The sequence below is a fragment of the Plecotus auritus genome (assembly GCF_963455305.1).
Source record: "Plecotus auritus genome assembly, chromosome: 2".
Lineage (NCBI taxonomy): Eukaryota > Metazoa > Chordata > Mammalia > Chiroptera > Vespertilionidae > Plecotus > Plecotus auritus.
The window spans coordinates 33,551,400-33,578,050 of NC_137771.1; the positions used below are offsets into that span (position 1 = coordinate 33,551,400).

The window sequence follows — 26,651 nt, forward strand, 5'->3', positions numbered from 1 at the left end:
GGCATTCAGGAGCATGGGTTGGATTGACTGGCAAGGCTATAGGGCGCAGGGGTCCACTGACCCCCCTCCCCCCAGCGTAAGTGATCATGGTGAGAGCCCACAGGAAAGGACAGAACTTGGGGGGGAAGGAAGGAAGCCAGGCCTCCTACCCTGCCCCACAGTTGGGTTTTTTCACCCCAGCTGGCACCTTCAAGGCTCCAGGAAAGATGCAGAGTGTCTCAAGATTCATCAGATCCCAGGCCCATTGGAGAACTAAGAGCCCCATGGACATGGACTCCTACAATAAGGCAACAGGACATTTTTCTTACCAGGCTACAGCTTCCCGTCTCAAACCCCATATGCTAACTAACATCCTGTTTTCTTGCATTGGTCTGGATTGGTCACAGACTTGATCAGAAATGGAAAAACAGCTTTATTAATGCAGCTTGGTTGAAAAAAATCTTTCAAAACATGGACTCTAGAATAAAACAAAATGCAATTTAAAAAAAAAAAAAAAAGCAAGGGCTGATCAACCCCACCTGGCCAACTGATAGGTCAGGGGTCCCGTGAGGGCAGGGTGAGTGGGGCTAAGTGGAACCAGAAGTCAGGTCTTCTACCCGCCCAGGGCTTCTGTAGCATTATGGCCCTGGGGACAGGACCAGCCACTAAGCCAAGCTAGTGCAAAATCACTGCATCATCAGGTTCAGACTGAAGCCAACGCCTGGCTTTGCCCTGCCGAACCTACTTTGTGTTTACAATGCAGTAACTGAAATATTCCCATGACTGTGCCTGCCCCAATGCCTTTCAACAAAGCAGGCCTGGCCCTAGATCCCCAGCCACCATGCTGACGAGGACAGAATACTACTTCTCAGTGATCCTCCTGCTACTTGTCCTAGGAGGCTGGTTGGGCACCCAGGCCCACAGGCAAGACAGAAAGCAGGTCAGCCTGTTCTCCTGCATGCCAGTCTCCCTGGACAGAGAACACGGTGCTGCTCCTCACCCTGGAATCCTTCACTCCAGATCCCTTGCCCTCTTCCTGCCCACCTAAGAGGGAGTGCCCGTTTTCACCTAACTCATTCTTGCCCTTTAAAAATTTGAGGTCCTGGCTGGCATGGCTCAGTTGGTTAGAGGTTTGGCCTGTACAGCGAAGGGTCAATGGTTCAATTCCCAGTCAAGGGCATGTACCTGGGTTGCAGGTTCAATCCCCAAGTGCAGGAAGCAACCGATCAAAGTGTCTCTATCCCATTGATATTTCTCTCTCTCTCCCTTTCTCTTCCCTTCTCCCTTCCTTTCCACTTTCTCTGAAAATCAATGGAAAAAAATAACCTTGGGTGAGGATTAAAAAATAAAAGGCAGATGAAGCCCGACTTTTCCAGGCTTTCTCTGACCATCCTCACAGCTCCTCTTCCTCTCTGTCCCAGTCCCATGTTTCTACTCGATTCCACGCTCATGGGCAGAGCTGGTGATTGCCAGGCTCTAAATCTAGTAGAGATGTCGGATGATTTTTAAATGAAGGGACAAATGAAACCAGGGGAAGAGCCCCAAGATCCTAAAACAGCAGAATGGGACCAAGTTCTGTATTTTAAATCCATGTCCCTCTGCAGGGACCATGAAAGGAGCTGGGGCAGGGAAACAAAAAGACATCTTTACATTTTATGTGTCTACATCAGATTTCCTTAAGAGGTTTCCATTTCTTAAAATAATAATAACAACAATTGAAGTAAGTCTGGCCACAATCACTTGGTAACTGAAGGGAAGGGGAGGAAGTGCAGGGAAGGACTGGCCTAAGCAAGCACATAGAAGCAGGCTGACAGGCCACAAACCCAGGTCCCGACTACTCTACCCAACACTGCCTTCCACGTGGATTTAAACAGAATAAATTTCCACAAGGATTTCCATTGCGCATTTTATTTCAACAGTCAACTGGCCCCAGAGAAGAATTGCTGACATCACAGGTACTTTGGAAGCACCACTCTATTCTGAGAACTGTATCCGTGCTTACAAATGGCCTACTTTTTAAAGCTGGCAATCACTATAAAAACACCAAATAATAAAACGTTAATGCATTTTTTTAAAACCAGAAATGATGCCTATAAGTGGCTTAAACTTTATGGAGGGGGTGAAGTAGCCCCAGGGTCACGATGCTTGCTAGTGAAGGCCCCTGGAGAAGGGGCGAGGGGCAGTGGGAGACAGGGCAGCAGAGAAGGACACTCCAGAACCTGCTGTCAGTGCCCTGGTCCTGGCTGCTCGCACCAGCCACTGCGTGTGCTGGAAGCCTGATGTTTGTGCTGCCAGCCCCGGGGACCAGGCGGAGGCAGAAGGCTGGAATACATGGTGCCTCCTGTCTTGCAGTGGGGCCTGAGGAAATCAAAGAACGCTTCTGAGGGCGAGTCACCAACGGGTAGCACAGCCAGAGATGGTTAAATTCATTCCTAAATGGGCGTTCTCACCAGCCCCCACTCCTCAGAGTCCTGGTCCTCCCCTGGTTAACTTCATCCTCCATTCTCTTGTTCCAGCTCACATTTCAGGATTGAAACTTAGAAACCTCCCTATTTCCTCCTATCTTGAAATGGGAATTAACTCTATTTTATGTCTATCACTGCCCACCCTCCCTATACATCACTGAACACAGACAAGAAAATCATTGCTGTCACCCTCCCAATGCCCCATTTTGCTGGCCAGAGGCCCGGGGCCTAGTCAGACTGCTCCTGAGACGATGGCTGGCTGGGCTCATGAGGCATCCCTGCAACCTGGTCATCTGCAAAGAACAAAAAAGAGGGAATGCATTTAGAAATAGGAAAAATTGCCTCTTTTCAGGTGTAAGCTTTCTACAAGGCATTCTCATCATTCCCAGGCCCTAAGGAGAATGAATTTGCCTTGGATTTGCTCGGTGTCAGGAGACTGGAATTCTAGTCCTCATGTGATACAGGCTCAAGTTCAAACTCCAGTTCTGCCTGCCACAGGCTGGGTGGCATGAGACAAGCTACCCTGGAGCTCTGGACCCCAGTTCCTCCTTCTGTAAATGAAATGATACCCACCTTGCAACATCAGGTCAGCACGGGAGCAGGGGAAACTGTGAGAACTAACTCCCACTAATGGCTTCATCATTTCACGTTCTGGTTAAGCCTCAGAATAACCTCATGAGGTAGGATGCATTATCAGTCCACTTTGACAGATACAGAAACGGAGGCACCAAGGAGTGGCTTTGCTTGCCCACGGTCACACAGCTGGTAAGTGCTGGAGCCAGGACTTATGCCCAGGCCGTCCAGCACCAGGGCCAGCATGCTTCATGCCACACTAGACCATCTCTCCAGCTAACAGGTGTAGGCATCTCACACCCAGCAGGTGTGCAACAGGCCTCAGTTTCCTCTTCAGTAAAATGAGGACATCACCAGACTAACCTCGGGGGAGGAGTAAAAGGGAAAAAAATCCTTGAACATAAAAGTAACACAACCCAGAGATGGTTAAACTCATTCTGCAAAGGGCCCTGAAAAAACAAATTCCTCAAAGCACTTTCACATCTAAAATTTCAGTTGGCCTTCACAGGGCCCACGTTACAGATGAAATGGTCCTAGAGGAGGGCGTGTGCGTGACTAAGGTCACCCAGTGCACCGCGGCAGAGCTAAGGACAGGGTCTCTGGCTCCTGGGCAGGTTCTCTCTCCAGAGTGGCCTGAGGAGAGGAATCACCCCTGCCAGACCCAAACTGGCTCCTGCTGCTGTTCCAGGCTCGGCATTGGTAGTTTCCCTAGCCAGAGGCCTGGCACCTCTGTTCTGAGCACACTACGTACACACCTCCCTCCACATCTTTGCCCAGGGGCACTAATAGAGCCAGACACATAATCCTGTTGAAATCTGAGATCTGCCATTTATATCTACAAGAACCCCTATGGGCTCTATTGGTTTCCTCACCTGAGAAAGGGGGCCCACCTCCTTGATGCCTGCCCACAGAATTTAGGGGAGGGGTGTAAGGAAAACACTTCTCCCAGGCCCAGCACATTTTAATTCCGTTCTCCATCTCCCCTCTCTCCACATCTATTTTGATTATCCCCCTTCCTCCAGAAAGTCTCCCTGGCTCCCCCACAAGCCAGAAGACTGGTGCTCTTACCCATGTTCTCCTGGTCCACATCAGACAGGATGGTCAGTGAGAAAGATGCTGGTGGCGGCGGCGGCGGCGGTGGTGGAAGGAAATGGATGCCAGAGAGGAAGCCTGGTGGGAGGACCGGGGGCGGTGGTGATAGTGGTGGCGGCAGCAGCGGGGGTGGCAGCAGGGGTGATGGTGGCGGCAGCAGTGGCTGCAGCGGTGGCGGCGGCAGCGGGGGATAGCTCGGCTGGAAGTTTTCCACTGGCTCCGGCACCTGCAGGGTGCACTCAGCAGAGAAGCCAGACAGGGGAGAGCGTTAGCCTGATGGGCTGATCAAACATGATCTGTTCTCTCAAACTGGGGGGCTCCCAGGGGCTGGACACAAGGCACTTGAAATGAGGGGTTCAGCAAACAAATGATTGAAGGGAAGGAGGCACACAGGCGCACCGCAGATAAGCCTGGGAACAGCCATTCGGTCACCCTGACTGAGCCCTCTCTCTAGCTTAGATCCGTTACCTCATTTCATCCTATGGTCCTCATTGTAATGATGAAAATCAGGGTCAGCGAATGAAGCTACAGCCCCAGGGCCACAGAGCTGGTGAGTGGCGGAGGCAGAACTGGGTCCCACGTCTGTCTGACCCGACTGCTCTGTGCGAGGCCAGGGTCCCTGTGCATTCCCAACCACCTGTGTCCCATGGTCGGGAATGACTTAGACTCAAGAGTCAGGGCCTTCTCCTGGGTGTTGTGCAGCTGTTACTGAGTCAGAAAAGCTGGGTGACCTCAGGAAAAGTGGCTTCAGCCATCAGCCATTCTGTGCTTCTGCTGCTTCTTCAGAAGATGGAAGCCAACCCATGACCTAGGACCCCAAGGCTGGAAGAAAGGGATCTAGAGGGGTGATGCCTACACAGCTCAAAGTTCATCTAAGACATGAATGTAATAAAAGGTAGGAATGAATGTCAGGGGTAGTTCCTATTATTTACTTCTCCATCCAGATACATCAGAGCAGCACTTCACAAGCTGTGTTCCAGAGAACCTTCGCGTCCTACAAGATTATTTTTAAGTGCCTTTAAGTGTTCTTTGTCAAGGGAGTTTGAAAAACTCCACATATTGACTCACCACAATGGTGAGTCACATGTAAGCACATTAAAGCCGTGAGGCAGTCTGCAAAAATCTCCTTAGATTAACCCAGCATGTCCTAACTTAATTTGACTACAAAGAAGGGAAGAAAGCCTACTTTCAAGTACCTACTACATGCCAGATCCTGTGCAGGCACTTGACATGCATCACACCTTACTCTATCGATGGCCCTGTGAGATAGGTACTCGCACCCCTGTTGTTCAGTCGAGGAGCTGAGTGAGGTCCTCAGAGGTAGGTAACTTCCCCAGGCCATAGACTAGTAAAAAGAAGTACGAATGGACCCAGGTCTGTCCAACTCCAGGACTGTGATCTTTTGTGAGAGGAGAACTAAAGAAGCAAAGCAGCAGCAGGTGGGACAGAGACAGAAATAAAAAGTGGAAGACGTCTCTTGGGGTTACCTCGGAGCCTGGGCAGGGGGAGCAGGACAAGGTTGAAAGCAATTCATGGGCTCTTGGGTTTGAAACAGCTTTACAAATAAATGTTGGATCCACTATCCAGACAGGAAAGGGTCGGAGGGGGGTTATTAGCCCTTTAATTCCAAGCTATTTGGCTGTTTCTCCCTGGATCACAGCTCCTGCCTGGGGCCTGTGGTGCCAGCTCAGGCCCAGATAAACCAACTGAGATCACACTCTTAACAATGGCCGTCTGGCAGGCCTGTCAATCAGAGCGCTGCTCTGGACGCCAGGCTTCTGTGTGAGCAGACGGTGGGAGCGTGCTCCACTTGGCCAGAACCCCTCTCTTTGTGTGGAGGCTAGAGATGCCATGCTGTCTCTGGGCTGCAAGGGGGTGGCCAGCACCCACAGATTTCAGGTGGGGCAGGGCAGTGGGGAGAGTTTTGTTTACCTCTCAGGGTAGCAGAAAGCACCTGGGCTCCAAAGTCAGGGCAATGCAGGTATGCATCCTGTTCTGTCACTAATCTGCTGTGCAATTTTGATCCCAATGCCTCACTCACTAGTTCTGTGACATTGGACAAACCCATAACTTCTCTGAGCCTTCTTCCTCTACCCTGCAATGGAATAATAACACGTGCTTTGAAGGCTCAACTAGAGGTGGGTAGGCACCCTAGAAATGATCAAGACCAGTGGTTTTCAGACTTTCCCCCCTTGAACAATGGAAAATGATTTATAAATAAAAGTTTACAATATCTAAAAGAGAGAAGAGATACTATTGAGGCTGAAGCAAGAGTGGGGACCCAGCATGCTGTGTGCCTGACCTGCCTGGACAGAGCTAGAATCCCACAGTACTGGCTCCACACTCTGTGGCCAATGGCTCCATTATGTGACTGTCAAGCTTTCATCTTTCTTCTTTATTGCTTTCCACATTAAACCAAAGAAGCCTGTCCTCCCCCCACTCTCCTCTACCCAAGGGGAAACATTTCTATAACCCGAGGATTAGGCTTTTAGCTCTGAGGTAATGGTGATCTACATTCCCATGCACTTGAGCTGCATTTGAGCCAACCTCCCCCAGAGATTCAGCCTTATGGGCCCAAAGTCAGGACTGTCACACAGGCCTTTCACTATCCTGTTACTCTGATGTCCATCAGGAGTTGCCACAAAGGAGAGGGCTTTAAACTATTCTGGTCTGGAAGGAGCTGGCAACCAAAGTCACAAAACCTGGTCACCCTGATGTGTATCTCCTACAACAGGGATGGCCTGACTTACCGTCATTATTCAAAACTTCAGGCTTACAGAGCACACCAGTTAGTAACTCACCACTGACTTCATAAAAGGGTTACATCTCATTCCTTCTTTCAACACATAGATCCTTAGGTGATAGGTGTTTGGGGAAAGGTTTCCATATTTTTCATGACTAAGCTTAAATGCCACTTCCTCTTGAAAATGCTCTGCAGTCTTCAGTGGGCCATACCCTGGGGCAGGGGGCCCACAGCTGCTCCTGGCTCTGCCCTCAACTATATGGCACCAGGACAGTGGTATTTCCTTCCCGGCAGCAGCATAACGAAGAGCCCTTGTGGCCCCAGCATTCCACGAGTCCAGGCTGGGGGTCACTTGTCAGTGTTCCCAGGTTTACCTACGTGTCTGCATTCCTTCTTGCCTGAGCTCCCAGGGCCTTTAGCCTACAGCTCTGAACAGCAAATGCCACAGCTCAAGCTGACCTGTCTACACATGATGAGACGCATCTACGTGTGTGCCCTCCCCGAAGTGCACACTGTACAGGCCAAGGGGCCTGGCACAGAGTGGGCACACCAATGGCTTTCTGGGATTGAGCATACGTAAGAGCAGCAGAGCAGATGGGATAAGGAGGAACCCAGAAAGGGGTTGGGATGGGACTCACCGAGCCTCCTCCATGGTAGTGGCTGAAGGACACATGCCGGAAGCCCTGCTGCAGGGAGATCCCCACGCCTGGGGATGGATCCTGGTAGCCCATCAGGAATGGGCGATAGGAGTACATGTTGGAGCAGCTGGGATACAGCTTGGAAGGCTCTCTCTCCAGGAACTCGGACCGCACCATAGCATTCGAGTTGATGCTCAGAGAGAGCCCTGAAAGAGCAAGCAATGGAAGAAGTATTAAAAACACAAAGAGCGAGGGGGGAAAAGCATCACAGTACTGTCCAAAGACGGGATAAACATTCAGATCCATTTACAAAGAGCTCCCACATCCATTATGCTTTGCACCATCCCTGCTTTTTACACTGTTCAGCCCTGTCCCACATTCTTAGAAAAAGTCCTCAGCATAGCCATGAAGCCCCAGGCGGCCGACCCTGCCTCCCCTCCAGCCTCCTCCAGTGCGAGAACCTGGCAGCTTCTTCTCTTTCGCATCCCCCTCAAAGCCCTTGCAGACACTCTTCCCTAACCTTGGAGGGCTCTCCCTTCAACTCACTTTGCCCCCTAAGCACTCAGTCCTCAGCATCTCCTCCTCCTTAAGACCTCAGCTAAACCGTTAACTATGAGAGCTACACTGATGTGTGAATCTTTATTAGTGCTGCTCCTCTCACAAGGACAAGATGCTTAGGGAAGGAATCTGACTCCCTCGCACCTTTTGCCACTATGTCTGGCAGTTGAGTGCTCAGCCCCTGGGCGTGGAGAGATGGAAATAAGGAAGCACTGTGCCAGTGGAAAGGTATCCTCCGATAGGACTGCTATTTCAGGTCTGTCCTCCTCATCTAGTTCCCGGGGACCAGATTTTCCTAGAATATCCCAGAAGACAGAAATGGCCTACGGGTAGCACCCAGGCCAATCTCCTTAGCACACACACGGGAGACTGACCCAGAACCAAGCAGCTTGCCTAATGTGACAGAGTGAGCAGCCCCCAGTCACCTGACTCGCACTTGTGCTCTTTCTATTGCACACCACAGGGAACACCAACAGGGGTCTGCACTTTCAAACGGCCGTTTTTTAAAAGCCTCAGACCTACATGTGACCTATAGTACTTTAATAGTGAAAGCATAATTTACATTGTTACATAAAGAACATTGTAACTTATGCACGTGGTGGGCAGGAGAAAAAATAGGCAATATCTCAATGAACTATCTTCTTCTCCTTAATGGAGCAAAAAGGCTGTCGCATCCCCACCCACGCCCAGGGAAAGGGTACAAAATGAGGTGCGCAGGTGCACTAGGCCAGGGCTCCGATGTAGGGCGGGGCCTTCAGAAAGAGAAGGGTGCGCAGGCGCAGTCATAGTTTAGCAAGCCCATCCGTCCGCAGGAAGTCCTGCCATTGGTAGCCTCCCGCCCAAAAAAAGAGCGGGAAAGAGCGCGCAGGCGGGTTGGAGCAAGGCACAGAGGAAGGGAGGTCTTCTGGGAAAAGCCTCCAGCTACTGGAAATGGGGGAAAGTGCGCAGGCGCGGTCAGCATGGCGCTGGCCCACCCACAGAGACATTCTTTCTGTGGGGGAGGTGCCTGCAGCCCAAGAAAAGAGCCGGAAGAGATGCGCAAGCGCAGTAGGGCCAATGTCTCCACAAGACTCCCAGCTAAGTGGACTGGAGGCCATTTTTTTTTCTTGCAAGATGGAAAGGCAAAAATTGTAGCTAAATATTGAAAGCCATCTTCACCACCCATTCTTTTCTATCTCTTTTACCTTTATGCAAAAAGGCACACAATCCAAATCCGTATGTGGAGAAAGGTTTCTGAAAGCAAATTTAACTCAGAAAGTATTTCCCCACCCCCACCCCAAGTTACTCCAGGTACACGAACATGAGGTGCAAGGAGGATGCAGCCCTGAGAGGAACCGATGGCACAAGAAGGTCACATGGGGCCTGGGGGTCTTACCGAAGGCGAATGGCGGCGGGGGCGGCCTGGGCATGGGTTGCAGAGGCCTGCTCGGCTCCAGGGGACCGGAACCTCCCTGGCCTGCGGCCTCCGCCCCGAGTTGGGGCCTCACGAAACTGGGCCTGGCCACGGCTGCCCCGTCATTCGGGCCCATGTGGCCGCGGCCGCCCATGACTGGCTGGAAGGCACTCGGGCCCGGGCTTGGGCCGCGAGGGGGTCTCTCCAGCAAGTAGGCGGCCGCGCGGCCCTCGGGGCCCGGCTCCAAGTCTCCAGAAGCGGTGAGCGGAGGCAGCGGGCGGAGGCTGGAGGCCGGGGCGATGGCCGCGGCCCTTGAGGCCAGCTCCCGGTCCTCTTCAGAGGCCTGCTTCTTGAGCATCTTCTGCGCGGCCATGATCTTCTGGCGTTCGGTGATGAGATAGCACTTCTCGCAATTGCACTGCTTCCAGCGACACTTGCCCGCATGGCCCTTGACTGCCACCAGGTACCCATGGTTCCGGCACCGCGAGCAGTTGGGGGTGCGCAGCATCTTGTTGGCCACCTTGGCGGGGTCTGCCTTCATAGCACAACCGCCACCTCTGGGAGCTGCAGAGCAAGTGAAGCGGCGAAGCCGAGCCCCAGAAGTCCCTGCTGCTGGGGACACTGGATACACTTGTAACAAAGTGGTTCTGAGTACATCCCCGGAACTGCCGCAAGACCCTTGCATTTTCCCAACTTTGGAGGGGGTGCAAATTTTGGAGTTTCTGTGCCTTAATTCGATGCAGGGGGTTAAATAAATTTTACGTGAAATGCTATTGCATGTATGTCATCTGGATTATCTGAAGGTTCAGGCATTTAATTTTCCAAAGTTTCTATTCTTGTTACCCCCGAGACAGGTGGTTTGTGACGTTAGTCGGTGCAGTCGGCGCAGTGATGTGCAGTGGTCCATGGATTTAAAGCTCCAGGAACTCAGCTCTCGGCAAAGCCATTCCAGTAGGAAAGCATTCTAAGACGCAAGCCGTGTTTCTCCCTCCAAAGCAGCTGCCTCCTCTGCACTTCATTTCTCTACCCTGCAGAGAAGCAGCCCTTCCCAGTGATGCTTCTAGAATATTCTCAAGAGCACGGTGCAGTGTGATCGTTGCTCAAGGGTGCATCCTATGAGTAGTTCCCATTTAAGAGTCTTGTTGGTATAGGAGTTCATTGCTATCGATGCTTTCCAAAGTAAAGCATACTTAGAATGCTTTAAAGTAAATAGACTCAGGGCATTTTAGCATGCGTTTGAATCATTGCTTAACTTTGCCATGAATTTAGTTATACCTGTAAAGCGATCCAAATCTTGGGACATCTGAAAAGCTGGCATGAATTTCATAGTTTCCCAAATCACTTCATTTTCTTATTTGATAGACATTTGTGACACCTGAGGTCTTTGTCTTTTTTAGGTTCCCAGAAGTGGGCCACTCACACCTAAGTTGAAAGCTTATAGTCATAGAATCAAACATATTTAAGGAGGTAGTTGTGGTTAACACCTGATGAAAACGTGCCCTTTAAACTGCCTTTCTCTGAAACTCTCTCTGGGGGCAGAGGGCAGAAGCTGAGGCCTCGTGCCCGCCTGGGTTTTCCTGGGCCTCTGGTTGCAGCTGACTATGCATGTCTCACCGGCCGCCTGGGAATAGGAGACTGTGCCATACTGAGGCCGGTTAGATACTGGGAGGCTTTTGTAAAGGAGTTTCTAAAGCCTTTTTTTTTTTTTTCTGCTTTAAAGAAATATATTCCTATCTTATTAAGAGGGCAAGAGTATATCCTTCTGTATTATTTGGCCCTTCAGGAATTTCACTGGTAATTTTACATCCATTTAAAGAAATCTAGGTTTGTCTCTGCTTTGCTCTAATATCCTCTATCTTAATTTTTTGTTGTTGTTGTTAATCCTCGCCCAAGGATATTTTTTCCATTGATTTTTAGAGAGAGTGGAAGGGAGGGGGAGAGACAGAGTGAAAGAAACATCGATGTGAGAGAGACACATCCATTGGTTGCTTCTCCCATGTACCCCAACCTGGGCCAAAGACAGAGCCTGCAACCGAGGTACATGCCTTTGACCAGAGTCAGAACCACAACCCTTCAGTCCAAGGGCCAATGCTCTAACCATTTAGCTAGACAGGCTAGGATTCTCTCTTAATTTTTTGTTTTAAAAACATGGTCCCATAGATCAAAGGACAAGCAAGCTCTTTTCTGACTCTACCCAATTCAAAATATCAAATTTTTCACAATCCTGTCATTTGAAAGTGGTACTTAAAAATCATAGTTTCAGTACTACTGTCAAAAATCTGGATCATTAGCTTCATTGTTTAATGATATTGCAAATTGTAAGGTCATTTTCTGCATTATCAAATTTAAATTTTTAACATCAGGTGACATCAGATGATAGGGCCTAAAAAAGAAAACCACTCATATATATTTTATGCCTGAGCACCCATGCTCTCTTCATCTTACTATTAATGATTTAAAGTAAATCCTATTTGAAGCCAACTATATGAATTAACATATTTTAGCCTTGTTAACTATAAAATGCTTCCATATTTACTTTATAGCATTAGGGGTAAAATATACCCAAGGTGATGTGAGTTTGCATAGTGTTTTGAGAATATTAATAAACAACCATATATCTTTTTAATCAGTAGTCACATTGTAAGATGTAGAAACCCCAGAGTTTATACAGTAAATAAATCTAAGAAGAAAAAAAGACCAGTTTATTTCTCTTCCTTGCCAAAGTCTCAATTTGTGTAGGTAAATTCCAACAGAGCTTTATTTATTTCACTCTTGGAAATTCAGACAAATTGATAGTTTTGTTTTATTTAGCTTGAGGACTGATTACTTCTTAGGCTGCTGCTTTTCTACTATATACATTTCTTTAAGTTGTTCCTTAAAAAAGTGGTAACAGATGGCAATGACATAAATGTGAAAAACTGGAAGTCAAAAGGATGGGAGCAATAAGTACACAACATTCCCTTTCCTTCCCTACACCTAACCTTAGGAAATTTATGTTTTTGTGTGTTTTTTTAAATTTCTTTATTGATTAAGGTATTACATATGTGTCCTTATTCCCCCATTAAACCCCACCTCCCATAGGAAATTTATGTTTAAGAAAGTCTGCAATGTCATAAGCAGTGGTTTATAAAATTATAAGTTATAATTGCCAAGGAATCAGCAGTTAGACTAATTAACCATGAAAGGGCAGGATGGTGGTCATATCTGACTCACAGCTTCATTTATGTCCCCTTTTCCCTCAGAGTCCCAAGTTTTCTACCTTGAATAATGTTTTTTCTCTTTAGTTAATATGGTTGCTATTGATAATGTTTAATTCATATTAATTGTAAAGAGCCCTATATTATGCAATGCATGCGGTATCCTATCTAATAAAAGAGTAATATGCAAATTGACCATCACTCCCAACACACAAGATGGCTGCCCCCATGTGGTCAAAGATGGCTTGCCCCCATGTGGACACAAGATGGCCACCACAAGATGGCCAGCAGGGGAGGGCAGTTGGGAGGGACCAAGCCTGCAGGGAAGGGCAGTTAGGGGTGACCAGGCCTGCAGGGGAGGGCAGTTAGGGGCAAACAGGCTGGCAGGGGAGCAGTTAGGCATCAATCAGGCTGGCAGGAGAGTGATCAGGCTGGCAGGCAGAAGCGGTTAGGGGCAATCAGGAAGGCAGGCAGGTGAGCAGCTGGGAGCCAGCAGTCCTGGATTGTGAGAGGGATGTCCAACTGCCCTCGAGGGGTCCCAGATTGGAGAGGGTGCAGGCTGGGCTGAGGGACACCCCACCTACATGCACGAATTTCGTGCACGGGGCCTCTAGTTATTTATAATCATCAAATATTGTATGTACTGCAATATGTCCTTACTAGTAGCACACAAGAGTAAGGAAGGCCTTTTTTGCTAATAGCATCTTTCCCCCAGCAGCTATAACCCAGATATCTGCTATCTTCCCCTTCTTCAGGCTCTCTGAGCAATGAAAAGTTTAGTGAAGATTTTGTAGGGAATGGAGGGGAGTATTTATATGACACATCCTATACCCGATGCTTTAAAATCCTGCCATAGCATGTCTGTTCTCTCATGGTCCTCTTCCGCTGTGCTACACCCACTGGAAACTGTCTGCCCTCCCTTTCCTCCCCCCACCCCTCGTATCCAGCCTCTCTAGTTTTCTTTTCTAAATTTTTTGAGAGCTCTGTAACAGCTGTGACTATCTTATTTTCCTTTATGTCTAGCACAAAATCGACATTCAGTAAATATTTGTTGAATGTATAAATGAATCTTGCCTCCCCCTCCTGCCAATGTCAAAGTTATAATTGGCACAGTAAATCAACTTGGCTTCAGCAATTTTCACCAAACATTATACAAAACAGAAAGCCCAAAGTGAATAGGATCACTCTCGTGAGAAATAGAATTTGGGGATTAACTTTGATTCCTTGAATTCACCCCTATCCCTAACTGTTTGATAATAGTAATAGTAATAGCTAGCACTAAGTGTCTACATGTGCCAGTAATTCTTAAGTCCTTTATGTGTATGAATGCATCTAATTCTCACAACAACTCCCTAAGGTAGGTGCTATTATTTTCACCCTCATTTTATACATGAAGAAACTAAGGCCTAAGGAGGTTAAGTAACTTGCCCAAAGTTTTATAGCCATTGAATGGCAGAGCCATAATTCAAAAACAGGAAATGGATCCTCAGAGTCCATATTCTTAACCATATATCTGCTAACTCAATATTTCTTTAAAATAAACACAGTGCTCTCCTCAAGAAAAGTTTGGTGATGAATAGAAATGTTTGTCTTATTACATATCCTGTCACAGTTGAGGGAAAAGGGGGTGAAGGTGGTAGCAACCTGGGGAAACTTCCTAGGACACCCAGCTTAGTCGTTTTCCTCCACCAACAGCCAGTAGTTATTGAGTACCAACTATGTGCTAAACATAAGGAGCACAGAAGTAAGTAAGAAGACTGGATCCTTACCTTTAGGCATACTTTCTATCTGGCAAACCATGCAGTAAACAATTCCAAACAAAAGGGGAATGGTGGGGGTGAAGAAGGGGGCAGGATACTATGGGAACCCACATGAGGGTCATAACCTAGATCAAGAAATCAAGGAAGACTTCCTTGAAGGGCTGATTTCTAAGCTGAGGTCTAAAGGATTAGTAGGAATTAGCCAGGTACAGGAGTAGGGAAGGTGTGTTCCTGACAGAGGGAACAACATGGAAGGTCTACAGTGTGGCTATAATAGTGAGGTCAGGAAACTGGAGAGAGATGAGGTGTAGAGGTTAAGCAACAGCCAGGTGTTGGAGGGAATCTTGGGGGAAATGATGGGAGTTGCTGTCTAAGACTAAGGAGAGAAAATGACATGGCAAGAGGCAGGCCAAACTAGAATCCACACATCCAGACGTCTAACCCCTGCCCTTGGTTTTTCTTTAAGAACGTGGAACAATAAGTAGATAACCTTGCAGAAGGTATGACAGTATAAAAATGGAGTTAAGTGGGGTTTGAGGGGAGGGGTCCAGATGGGGCACACAGTCAAGGTTCGTCATGGCCCTGGACTAGTACGATGCTAGGCAGTGTTGTTCCTCCTAACCCTGGAGCCCTGCTGACTGGTTCTTATGAATCTCCTAGGAATCATAAAGAGGCTAGGTACAAAGCAGCAGTGATGGAAGACAAAGGAGTGATAGAAAATCAAACAGAAAGTAGTTGAAGAAGCTATATATAGGTAAAGACAGGAACAAACAATTCTGTGGAGCAGATACAAAGTACAAGATTGGGGCAGAGAGGGCATGCTCAAAGTGGCATTGTTAGCTGAATTAGACCCAGTAGCACTGACATTTGTTTGGTTTGGTTTTTACTTGCTAATTTGATGGGAAAATGTATTTTTACACACAGAGAAACTTTCACAATATATGTATCAATACATGTACTTTTGATAGTACTATCAAATTTCTGTAAATATCAATAATTTTTTGTCTTAAAAGATATGAGGCAATTGTCCCTATAAATACATTATTAGAAGGGAATAATGGCTTTAATATCTCTGTTCTTTGTTGAAATGAAAATTTGATTTAACACAACATGTAGGGCACTTTTCCCTAGTGAGATTAGAGTCAAAAAGAACAAAGGAGCAAAGAAAATTAAATTTAATCTCCCTTTTTCTATGTATGTTTCTTACCTAGTTTCTTAGAACACTAAATTCCTATTTATTGAGAGAGAGAGAGAGAGAGAGAGAGAGAGAGAGAGAGAACACTAAATTCCTATTTTAAAAGGAGAGTGAGAGAGCCCAGAATTTCCCCTTGAATTCTTCTATGAAAATGGCAAGCAGAGATCAGGAATTTATCTTTCAAGAGACCTTTTCATTTTATGTCACAGAGTCAGTAAAAATTCAATCCATGTTATTACTATAAACAGATGACAAGAAAAACTACTCTAGAGACAGGCAAACTAGGTGAGAGCCTGATCATTACTTATTAGCTGTGTTACCTTGGGTAAATCATTTAACTTCTTTGGGTCTCAGTAGTAGTAGCAGTAGTAAAAATATTTTCAAGGTATTGCAAAGTCCAGTGTCCCCATTTACCCCAAATAATATTAATATTTCATGAATGCTTACAGTTTTGCAGGCATGGTCTCATTTAAACCACAAAACAACATCTGTAAGGTAGGTACATTTATTGTCTCCATTTGACAAATGGTAAAACTGAAGCTTAGAGAAGTTAAGAAATTTCTTATCCAAGGTATACAGGAAATGGCAGACACATATATAAATAGCCTCTAAGGCAGTCTTTTTAAAAAATATATTTTTATTGACTTCAGAGAGGAAGGGAGAGAGAGAGAGAAACATCAATGATGGAAGAGAATCATTGATTGGCTGCCTCCTGCAGTCCCCCTACTGGGGATCAAGTCTGCAACCCGAGCATGTGCCCTGACAGGGAATCATACTGTGACCACCTGGTTTATAGGTCAATGCTCAACCATTGAGCAACACCAGCCAGGCTAAGTCTCTATTCTTAACCTACACTATGTTGCCATCATTTAGTTATTTCATTTACTTTAGCTATAAAGTAAGATCTCTTGCAGGATTAATAAGATAATGCATTTAGAATGCTCAGCACAGTGTCCAGTATCTGGCACATGGTTAGCATTCATTACATGGTATCAAGGAGGAGGAAGGGGAAAGGGAATGGGAAATGAATAGAAAGGTGTATCTCTAACTGACCCAAGGCCACCTCCAACCAGAAGATTTGATTAAGCTGCACAGCGTTTTTGGGGAGAGTCAGACTCTCCTAGCATAGATAAAATCCTAAACTGTCCAATACTATAACTGTTACCCCCATGTAGCTATTGACCACTTGATGTGAGGTCAATTCAAATTAAGATGTGCTGAAAGTACAAAATACATACCAGATTTCAAAGATATAGTATGAAAGAATGTGAAACATCTCATTAATAATTTCATATAGACTGCATACTGAAGTAATGATATTTTGGATGTATTGTGTTAAGTAACATTATTTTAATGTGTTTTTTTTTTACTTTTTAAATGTGGCTACCAGAATATTTTAAATTATATATATGTTTTGCATTGTATTTCTGTTGGACAGCCCTGAACTTGAGATCTGTCCCTTCAGTCCTCCTTCCACTTCCAGAGACCAAGTTTTCAAAAGCAGCTCAAATTCACACTGCCATGGGAAATACACCACATTCCCAGGTCCTTTTCTCATGTTGGTTAGATTACCTTCACTAACTTGAATGTATCCTGAAATTTAAGGTCTTTCTAATGCTTTACTGTTTCATGCTTTAGAATTGGAAATATTCATCTGACTACTTGATTATGTTAGCTAGAAGAGTCTAATAAAACTCAGTTTGCATTTTGAAGCTTCAAATGCATTGATGTTCTCTTTATAGGAATATCTTCATATTTATCGTATTAGGTAAATTACCAGTAAAATGCTGTATAAGGTTGAAAAAAAAGAAGGAAGTCATTATATACTAAAGTTACACCATTTCTGTGATACATAAATCATCAAATTCTTCTAAGATCCCAACCAGAGGGCATGGGTTGTTTATTTACATGCTGCTTGATAAATGTAGTCCTTTGGACATTTAATATTTTAAGAATGCTGAAAAGTTAATAAAAATTATTTTATTTATGACCTTTTACCCCAGAACCCACCCCAGGTAAACAATTACCACTAGGAGCACTAATGTTGCTTTGCACAAATAATTCTTTAAGCAAAAAAAAAGGCATGAAGATTTCTAAGCATATAGTATCATTACCTCCTACAACATTTTCTTTAAACATAGTTAGACTTACTTAGTTTAATGAGTTTGGAGATTGTTGCTCTTTCCCCTTTAACTATCCAGGAATATTTATTTTCAGAGACAGTTTAAGGAACTCCGTAATTCCCAATCTGTCAGAGTTTTACAAATAAATCCAAGTTGAATGCCTGTCATTGTTTCCAGTCTGGTCAAACAAAAAGAAAAAAGTATACAATTCATCAGAATAATTAGTTGATTGGGGTTAAATAATTCTAAGAATAAACATTTGACCCCCTGGAACATCATAAATCTCCTGGAGTGAGAAGGGTTATAAATTAAACGCAGAACATTTAAAATGGTCCTGATACACCCTAAACATTATTTCAGGCATGTGGGACACATTTGCATAAGTTAAAACCAAGTGTGGGTTTAGAGTTTAGCCATCTTTGATCATTGGTTTACTAAAACTTTATTGCTCTGGCATAGAGAAGCCAGAAGGAAAAAAGGAATAGTGGCAACAGTGCCCCCTACTGCCTGATGCCCACCTTCCTTAAATTACAGGGATTTTAAGAAATATGGTATCCCAGGGGATAATGAAACTAATAAGTAAAAGGAAGCCAGGAAGGAAAGAACTAATATTCATTGAGAGCCTACACCATTGCAAGCACTGTGCTATAATTTGATTTATTAATGTGAATTTCATTATAAATTCATAAAAGACTAGGATGAAGTTTATAGACACCGAGGCTCAAGAAAGTTAAATAACATTTACAAGAGTCATAGCTAGGTGTGGAATATGCCAGGATTTGGACCCAGGTATACCTAGCTCCAAAGCCAGGGATTCTTATACTGTGGTATGCTGGCAGTAACTGAAGTGTGGGCACAGTTCCGACTCCTAATAGTATTATTACTCTAGCCCTCTCCTTTTTTTCTCTAAGCTCCATTTTTTATACAGTTCAGCATTTCCCATTCATTCTGATTTGCCTGGGATTGAGAGGGTTCAGGGACACTGGACTTTCAGGGTCACAACTGGGTGAGTCCAAGGCAAACCTTGTTAAGTTGGTCACCTAAGCTAGAATTCAACTGAATAAGGAACCAGGCTAGAAGGGTTATTTTGGGGGGAAAAGGAAGTTTGTCCAGTTGTCTGTCCTATTCATCTCTGTGCCACAGGTGAGTAATCTCTGTCCTACTTGTTTTATGCCATGACACATCTGGGACATTGTTAAAGGAGTTTACATTTCTTCCAGTGATGATTTCTTCAGTTCCTATTCTAAATCATCGAAGTCGGTTGGAATTTAGTTAACTGAATAAATCATCCACTCAAGTGGAGGGGAAACAGCAGAGATTAGCATTGCAGAAACATGAGTTCTGTGAGGATTAAGGATGGCCAGAAAAGGCAGGTGAGTAACATAATTGACATTTATAGAATTGGGCTAGGTATTTTGTGCTAGGTATTATCTCTTCTTATAACATCTCTAAAATGTTATAATTAACACTAATTACAGATTTTTAAATGAAATAAACAAATATCAGAAAGAGATAAATAATTTGTCTAAGGTCACACAGTTAGAAAAAAAGTGAACTCAGAATTTATTTCTGCCCAAAGCTGTGACTTTTCCCACTATATTATAGTGACTGACTCATAGTAGTGGTTAATAAATATTAAATTTCCCTGTCCATTAAGTTGTCCTTCATTTGCATTTTAAAATAAAACAACATGCCAAAAACTATATTCTCCAAATTCTTAGATGGATATAGAGATTCATGATGGCAGATGAAGTCACCTGCTTAAGTTCACTGTAAATGTTAAAGCTGAGAGAGTAATTCAAGTAACTACTCCAATTCACTCTCACTGATGAGTTGGCCAATACCCACTGAGACTACACAGAACACTGAACAATGAGGTGATAGATAAACAAAGCAAGCAATGTTTTTTAAAATGACAATTTATCAGTCTAAACTACAAATGAATGTCTAGCACACTACTTAAATACTATAATTATCAGAAAAATATAAGAGAGGTAGGTTAATAAAGAAAAGTTTGCTGGTGTACATACTTTGCTCCTGATTCTGTAAGACAACTTGAACTGGCAGAGGAAAGTGGAAGGATATACACAAAAACATGGACAGGGATAAGCACATCTTGCATATAGATATTTGTGTAATGGGAGTGGAGACACCATTAATGGCCCTAAATATTTATGGTCTATTAATAAAATACCCTACATGAAAATAAAAATGTGATGAGAAGAAAGTAAACAAATATGATATAGAGATTTTAAAAAATCTGCCAGATACTTGAACAAGCAGAGGTTCTGTTAGCAGAGAGGAATAGGAAATTGGCTTTTGGGTAGACAACAACAGTGTCTGCCACTTCATATCTATAAAATGGGAAGAATATGTATTTTGTATGGTTGTTCTAGAGATATTTAAATCACCTGGCAAAGAGTAGGTACTCAAGAAGCATTGGCTATTGTGTTACCTGTGCACTCTATGATTCTGTTTTAGAGCTTATGAAAATTCTGGCCCTAGCCGGTTTGGCTTGGTGGATGGAGCGTCGGCCTGCGGACTGAAGGGTCCCAGGTTCGATTCCGGTCAAGGGCATGTACCTTGGTTGTGGGCACATACCCAGTGGGGGGCGTGCAGTAGGCAGCTGATCGATGTTTCTCTCTCATCGATGTTTCTGGCTCTCTGTCCTTCTCCCTTCCTCTCTGTAAAAAATCAATAAAATATATATATATTTTTAAAGTTCTGTTTGGGGACGATGTAGGATATTATTAGTTCTGCTTTGTTATATTAATTTAAAATGTGCCTGGCACATAATAGGAACTTAATAAAAATCTGTTGAATGAATGAATACATTTTAACTCTCTTCTCTTTATAACAAAGAGAACATAAAAGTCTATATGTGGCCTTGTTAGTTAAGTTAGTAAGAAGAACACAGCAAAAGTGAAATAATGATTTCAAAACAGAAATGTTGCCCTGTATTAAATAAGTACCACGGAGATAAACTTCATAGCGGTAGATGTGTACTCTGTAATGGCAAAAATATTCTTCCAGGCTACATTCAGTTTTTAAAAACCTTATGGCTATGTTGCAGTCAAGTTATTGAACTAAGAATCATTCAAGAACATTTTGGTCCTGAAGATTCCTAGATTGTTTTCTTCAACTTGTACATGTTATTTCACAATATTTTAATGGCACAGAACAAGTAGCTCATACAAATGAGATAAATTGATTTAACCGGGAATTAACCTCTGTTTTCATAAAATAGCCAGTGATCTGTGTTACATGCTAGCAAAACATCTAAGTTGCACCTTTAGGAAATAGAGACCTAAGTAAGTGGCAGCTGCTATTATTACTTCTAGCCCTCCCCTCCTTATTTTCTCTAAGTTCCATTTTTTATACAGTTCAGTGTTTCCCAAAATATGCTCCATGGAAGACTATGCCTGTAAAATGTGAATAGGTATCATATAAAAAAGGGTGTTTGAGATCCAATAAAATTAGGAAATCCTAAGTGAATGAAGTTAAAGTTCTTTACTATGGAAATTCTCTTTAAGATGTTCATGTACCCTGTGAATATCCAAGAGGATGCTACATTGCAGTGTTTCTCAACCTTTTATTCATTATTGGCCCTCTTCCCCAGGAGCCTTTTTAGACTTTTTTTCTAATCACCCTTTTCTGTCCCCCTTTCCCTCTCCCTACCCCAAATTAAATATTAAGGAATAAGATTTTGTTGGGTGAGTTGAGTTTTGCAGGGCCACAAACGATTGTACTAAGATTTTTTGCCCCCTAATTGTTTCCCTATGACTCAAGGAGAATGTCTTCTCTTTAATATTGAACTTACTGGTGTTAAAAGATAAACTGAAGCATATTAAAAATTTTAAGAGTTTATCTGAGCAAAAATCGATTCCAATGAAGCAGCGCCAAATGAGAACTAGAAGTACTCCAATGACAGGAGCTGGGGAAAGGCTTTTATAGAGAAGATGCTGAAGGAAATTATTCTATTGGCTATAACTTAAGTGGTTCCCTTATTTGGGAAAGCCTAGGTTGGCTATTTGTGGTTGGTTGTCTTAGTTGGCTGTCCTTAAGTTTCAGTTTCTTAACCTTGAGGTGTTTATAGGTTTAGGTTTTGGTTCCCTTAGGTAGGCTACTGAGGCATCAGAACCACCTCAGTCTAATGCTCTGCTCATTTAATTAATTTAACACTGGCATAAGAATACAATAAGGACAGGAGTTCAATAAAACATGTTGATTGAGAAAATTTGTATCTGCCTCTGCTCTGGTCGTTATCCTACTTTGTGGTTAGAAATTTATACCAGCCATGTGTAAAAATTATGGTAAAACACACAGACGTGCACTAATCTTAAGTGCACAGTTTGATGAATTTTCAGAGTTGTATACACACCTAGTTCAGTATTTAAGTACTGAAATCTTTTTTAAAAATATATTTTTATTGATTTGAGAGAGGAAGGGAGTGGGCAAGAGAGATAGGAACATCAATGATGAGAGAGAATCATTGATCGGCCGCCTCCTGCATGCCCCACACTGGGGATCAAGCCCACAACCTGGACATGTGCTCTGACTGGGAATTGAACCGGGAATTGAACTCTCCTGATTCATAGGTTGACGCTCAACTACTGAGCCATGCCGGCCGGGCAGTACTGAATTCTTGATCAGAGGAACTTAAAGTAAGTCGTTGACCTTCTGTCATCCACATACTGTGGTTTTCAAAATTTAGTGAAGTTTAATGAAGAATATACTTAAGAGAGCTTATTAAAATTGTATATCCCTACCCTCAGAGATTCTCAATCAGAGAGCTTAGGATATTATCTGGGATTTTAAATAAAGCATCCCAGGTGATTCTGATGCAGGTTGTCTATGGTTGTCACTTCTGAAAAACATGTCAAAGTCCTGAACAAGGCATTAAGGCTTTTCCTAATTTGACCCAATTCTTTTTTTTTCCAGACTCAACCCTTGTGAGTTTCCACCATGTTGAATTACTCTCCTCTCCTCAACAGGTCATGCACTCATGTTTACCCTTATCTGGAATTACCTTTCTATTCTTATTTACATGGCAGATTTCTATGCATCCTTCAAGGCAGCTATGTTGTCATCTCCTCTGGGAAGTCTTCTTTAACCTCATCAGGCAGAATCAGTTGCTCCTCATTGTTTATCTAGAACTTTATTCAAACGTCTGTTATATTACTGATCACACAATACTGATTTTTGAAATCTCCTTGTTTAGAAGTACGTAGGAATGTATCTAGCTCTTTCCTAAACCGCCAACCCTGCTCAGGACCAGTATACAGTGGGTGAGTGAATGAATGTATACTACCGATTTACACATGGAGTCACTTAGTTCTCATTTTCCAGGCCAATGAGACTGCAAGTTCCCTATGGGGAAGAGAGGATTTCTGACTTATTTTCATAATATTGAAAATCATGGCAGGCATTCAGTAGTCAATGAAAAAATACCTAATGAATAAAAATAACCAGCTTCCCCACCCACCCTCAGTTTACTTCCATGCTTCTTGGAGGGAAAATAGGAATGAAGTATGAGTGTTGGGGGAAGGAAAATGTCATCCCCACCTGCCAGATAAGAACTTATGTAAATTCACCATAGCTAAGATTTGGAAACACCCTAAGTGCCCATCAGCAGATGAGTGGGTTAAAAAACTATGGTACATCTACACAATGGAATACTATGCTGCTGTAAAAAAGAAGGAACTTTTACCATTCAAAACAGCATGGATGGACCTGGAGAGCATTATGCTAAGCAAAAATAAGCCAGTCGGAGAAAGGTAAATATCACATGATCTCACTCATTGGTGAATATAGTGAACAACATAAACTGATGAACAGAAATAGATCCAGAGACAGAGAAACATGGAACAGACCGTTAAACCTCAGAGGGGAGTGGGTGGGATTAAGAGGACTACCAAAGGACTTGTATGCGTGCATATAAGCATAACCAATGGACACACACAGTAGGGGGGTGAGGGCATGTGCTGGGGGGTGGGAGTGGCCGGAGAGAGGTCAATGGGGGGAAAAGGAGACATATGTAATACTTTAAACAATAAGGAATAAAAAACAAAAACAAAAAGTAAACCAACAGCCAAAAAAATGACTATTATGTAAGGCTGGAAGCCTCAAGACTGGGCCTCCAACGCCAGATTCTTAGTTCTCTCGGCCCATTTCCTCCATGGAAAACTCTGTTGCCATGGAGATGACCATTACTTTAAGTGGGCACAGCTGAGACTCCAGAAAGGCCTCTCAGGAAGACAACGGTGCATGGAGACTCTTCACCCTCTCGCCAACCTCCTCATCTATTTACTCGCCTATTCATGTGTTTACTCATGTTTGTACCTGTTGGTTTACTTTTTCCGTATCTTCGTAGAGCACTAAGTAGCAGAGCTGCCACCTGGGCACACAAAGCCTTACAAGCGCCCAAGGTAAGACCTAGGGACCGCGGACCATTGGCTGAGAAGGGCTGAGGGGCGGGGTTCCCGCTGTTACCAGAAGCGCCTTCGCGGGGGTGTGAGGGCGGCGCGCAGTGCAATTCTTACTTAAACTCTCGCCAGTGGACTTAGGACTTCACCGTAACCCAGCCAGTAGGAGCTGCGCCTGCGCGGTTGGAGCATTGGCAGAAACCCTGTAGGCGCAGGCTGGGCCGCCCGCTCACTGCGACCGTTGGTTTGGCGGCTCCAGGGGAAGCTCACTACGCATGCGCACCTGCTCTTGAGGGAGGAAGGAGGCCTAAGGGACTTGTGTGCTTAGACGGAGAGTGGCCATGTGTGACAGTGGCGGTAACCAACCCCTGCACGTAAAAAGTGGGCGCAGAAGCAAGCGGGCGGCGGTCTCGGTGGAACAAAGCTATGAATACGGCTCTCCGAGATACCTGCTCCTGTGCGGCCTGGGCGGGATGCTGAGCTGTGGGCTGACGCACACGGCCATCGTGCCCCTGGACCTGGTCAAGTGCCGCATGCAGGTGGACCCGGGCAAATACAAGGGCATCCTGAGCGGCTTCGCTGTGACGGTGCAGGACGACGGGCTGCGCGGCCTGGCCCGAGGCTGGGCCCCCACCTTCCTGGGCTACTCCATGCAGGGCTTCTTCAAGTTCGGCCTCTATGAGGTCTTCAAGATCCGCTACGCGGAGCTGCTGGGCCCGGAGAAGGCCTACGAGTGGAGAACCGGCCTGTACCTGGCCGCCTCGGCCAGCGCCGAGTTCTTCGCCGACATGGCCCTGTCGCCCATGGAGGCGGTGAAGGTCCGCGTGCAGACGCAGCCGGGCTATGCCCGAACCCTGCGGGCCGCGGTGCCCCGGATGTACGGCGAGGAGGGCCTGTGGGCCTTCTACAAGGGCGTGGCGCCGCTCTGGATGAGGCAGATCCCCTACACCATGATGAAGTTCGCCTGCTTCGAGCGCACCGTGGAGGCCCTCTACAAGTACGTGGTGCCCAAGCCCCAGAGCCAGTGCACCAAAGCCGAGCAGCTCGCCGTGACCTTCGTGGCCGGCTACATTGCTGGCGTCTTCTGCGCCATCGTGTCCCATCCGGCCGACTCGGTAGTTTCCGTGTTGAACAAGGAGAAAGGCAGCACAGCCTTGGGAGTTCTCCGCAGACTGGGGTTTGGGGGCTTGTGGAAGGGCCTGTTCGCCCGAATCATCATGATTGGCACCCTGACAGCGCTGCAGTGGTTCATCTACGACTCTGTCAAGGTCTATCTCAAGCTGCCTCGCCCTCCAGTCCCTCAAGCGCCGGAATCCTTCAAGAAGCAGAAATAGGCGTGGATTGGTCACGTGCGGTAGCCACCACCACTGGCCCGCATTTCGATCCAGTGGGAGATGGCGTTCAGACATTATTAGTGTGTAAAATGTTAACGTTTTTTGGAGAGGTGATTTCACGTGCAGTACTTGTTCTCTTTAAACGATCGATTCTTTTTTGGCAATCCAAGGGGATTTGAGGGTTTGAACCATTATCTTTGGGGAGTCGGCAGCGGTGGCTTTAACTCAATAGTTTTTCAGCAATTATAGGGGGGAAATCTCTTAACAGGAATTAATGTTAGGTAATTTCATGTCTTTAGATTGTATCTCCTTTGATTCGCCATCCAGTGGAGATTATCCAAGCATCACTACTGAATAGCCTACTAATGAGGTTTTAAGGTCATCACAACTATGCAGGAGAGGGAACCAATTAAAATTCTGTTACATGGTATTCATCTCAATAGAAATCGTGCACCTATTGAATAGATAGACTCATTCGGTATCTCCTGTTCATGTCCATTACAAGTAAAAGCAATAGAAGGTTAAATTGTGACTTAGTGCTTGATACCTTAGAATGTATTCATTGTTTTCAAAGAGACATGACATGAGATGAAATGACATGAGCATTTTCTCATTTTGCTTTGTCCAATTCTCTTCCTGATGTTGCTAGTTAGGACATAGTTCTCTCCAGGAAGTGCTACAATTGGATCAATGTGGAAAACCAAAATGAGATGAAGGGCAGGCTTTGGAAATAAGTATGTAAAGAAAAAGCCTCTGTTCTCTATTATTTCTTCTGTATAACTCAGCTTTCAACAGTCATCCATCCAAAGATCATACCACCCTAACATTAACACACACAAAACCCTACAAATTCCAACAATTTTTTGTTGAATTTTAAAGAATGGTTTTGGTGACTTTGGAAGGAAAAAAAAATCTTGCTTTTAATGTAACAAATTCCATTCATTTAATTTGGTAGATATTTTAGTGATTTTTACAGTGATTGAGGTTCATAAGACACATTTTCAGATTTCTGTAGTCTTCACGTCTCTAGGGAAATAAAATTAGTGAAATTCTGTGAATGAGAGATGTTTGTAAAATGTGAATAAGAAATAAACATTCTGTTTAATACAATTTACCAAAATGTTACATGATTGCCTTAATAATTGTGTTAAAGACTACAAACTTAGAATATGTTAG

The 26,651-nt window shown here is 44.7% G+C and overlaps 2 protein-coding genes across 2 annotated transcripts; one reads left to right on the forward strand and one right to left on the reverse strand.

Annotated features, from left to right (window-relative positions):
• Positions 1-2,558: 2,558 nt before the first annotated feature.
• On the reverse strand, positions 2,559-9,982 carry DMRTB1 (DMRT like family B with proline rich C-terminal 1; the record flags this gene model as incomplete). The annotated part of the gene is made up of 4 exons (XM_080657115.1): positions 2,559-2,737; positions 4,086-4,335; positions 7,491-7,696; positions 9,424-9,982. The coding sequence occupies 4 exons, from the start codon at positions 9,980-9,982 to the stop codon at positions 2,673-2,675; spliced, it is 1,080 nt and encodes a 359-aa protein (XP_080513241.1). The 3' UTR covers positions 2,559-2,672.
• A 14,500-nt stretch (positions 9,983-24,482) lies between these two features.
• Positions 24,483-25,475, forward strand: LOC308242171 (solute carrier family 25 member 3-like; the record flags this gene model as incomplete). Its single annotated transcript, XM_080656036.1, has 1 exon — positions 24,483-25,475. One exon carries the CDS (start codon positions 24,483-24,485, stop codon positions 25,473-25,475), a length of 993 nt encoding a protein of 330 aa, XP_080512162.1.
• Positions 25,476-26,651: the final 1,176 nt, after the last annotated feature.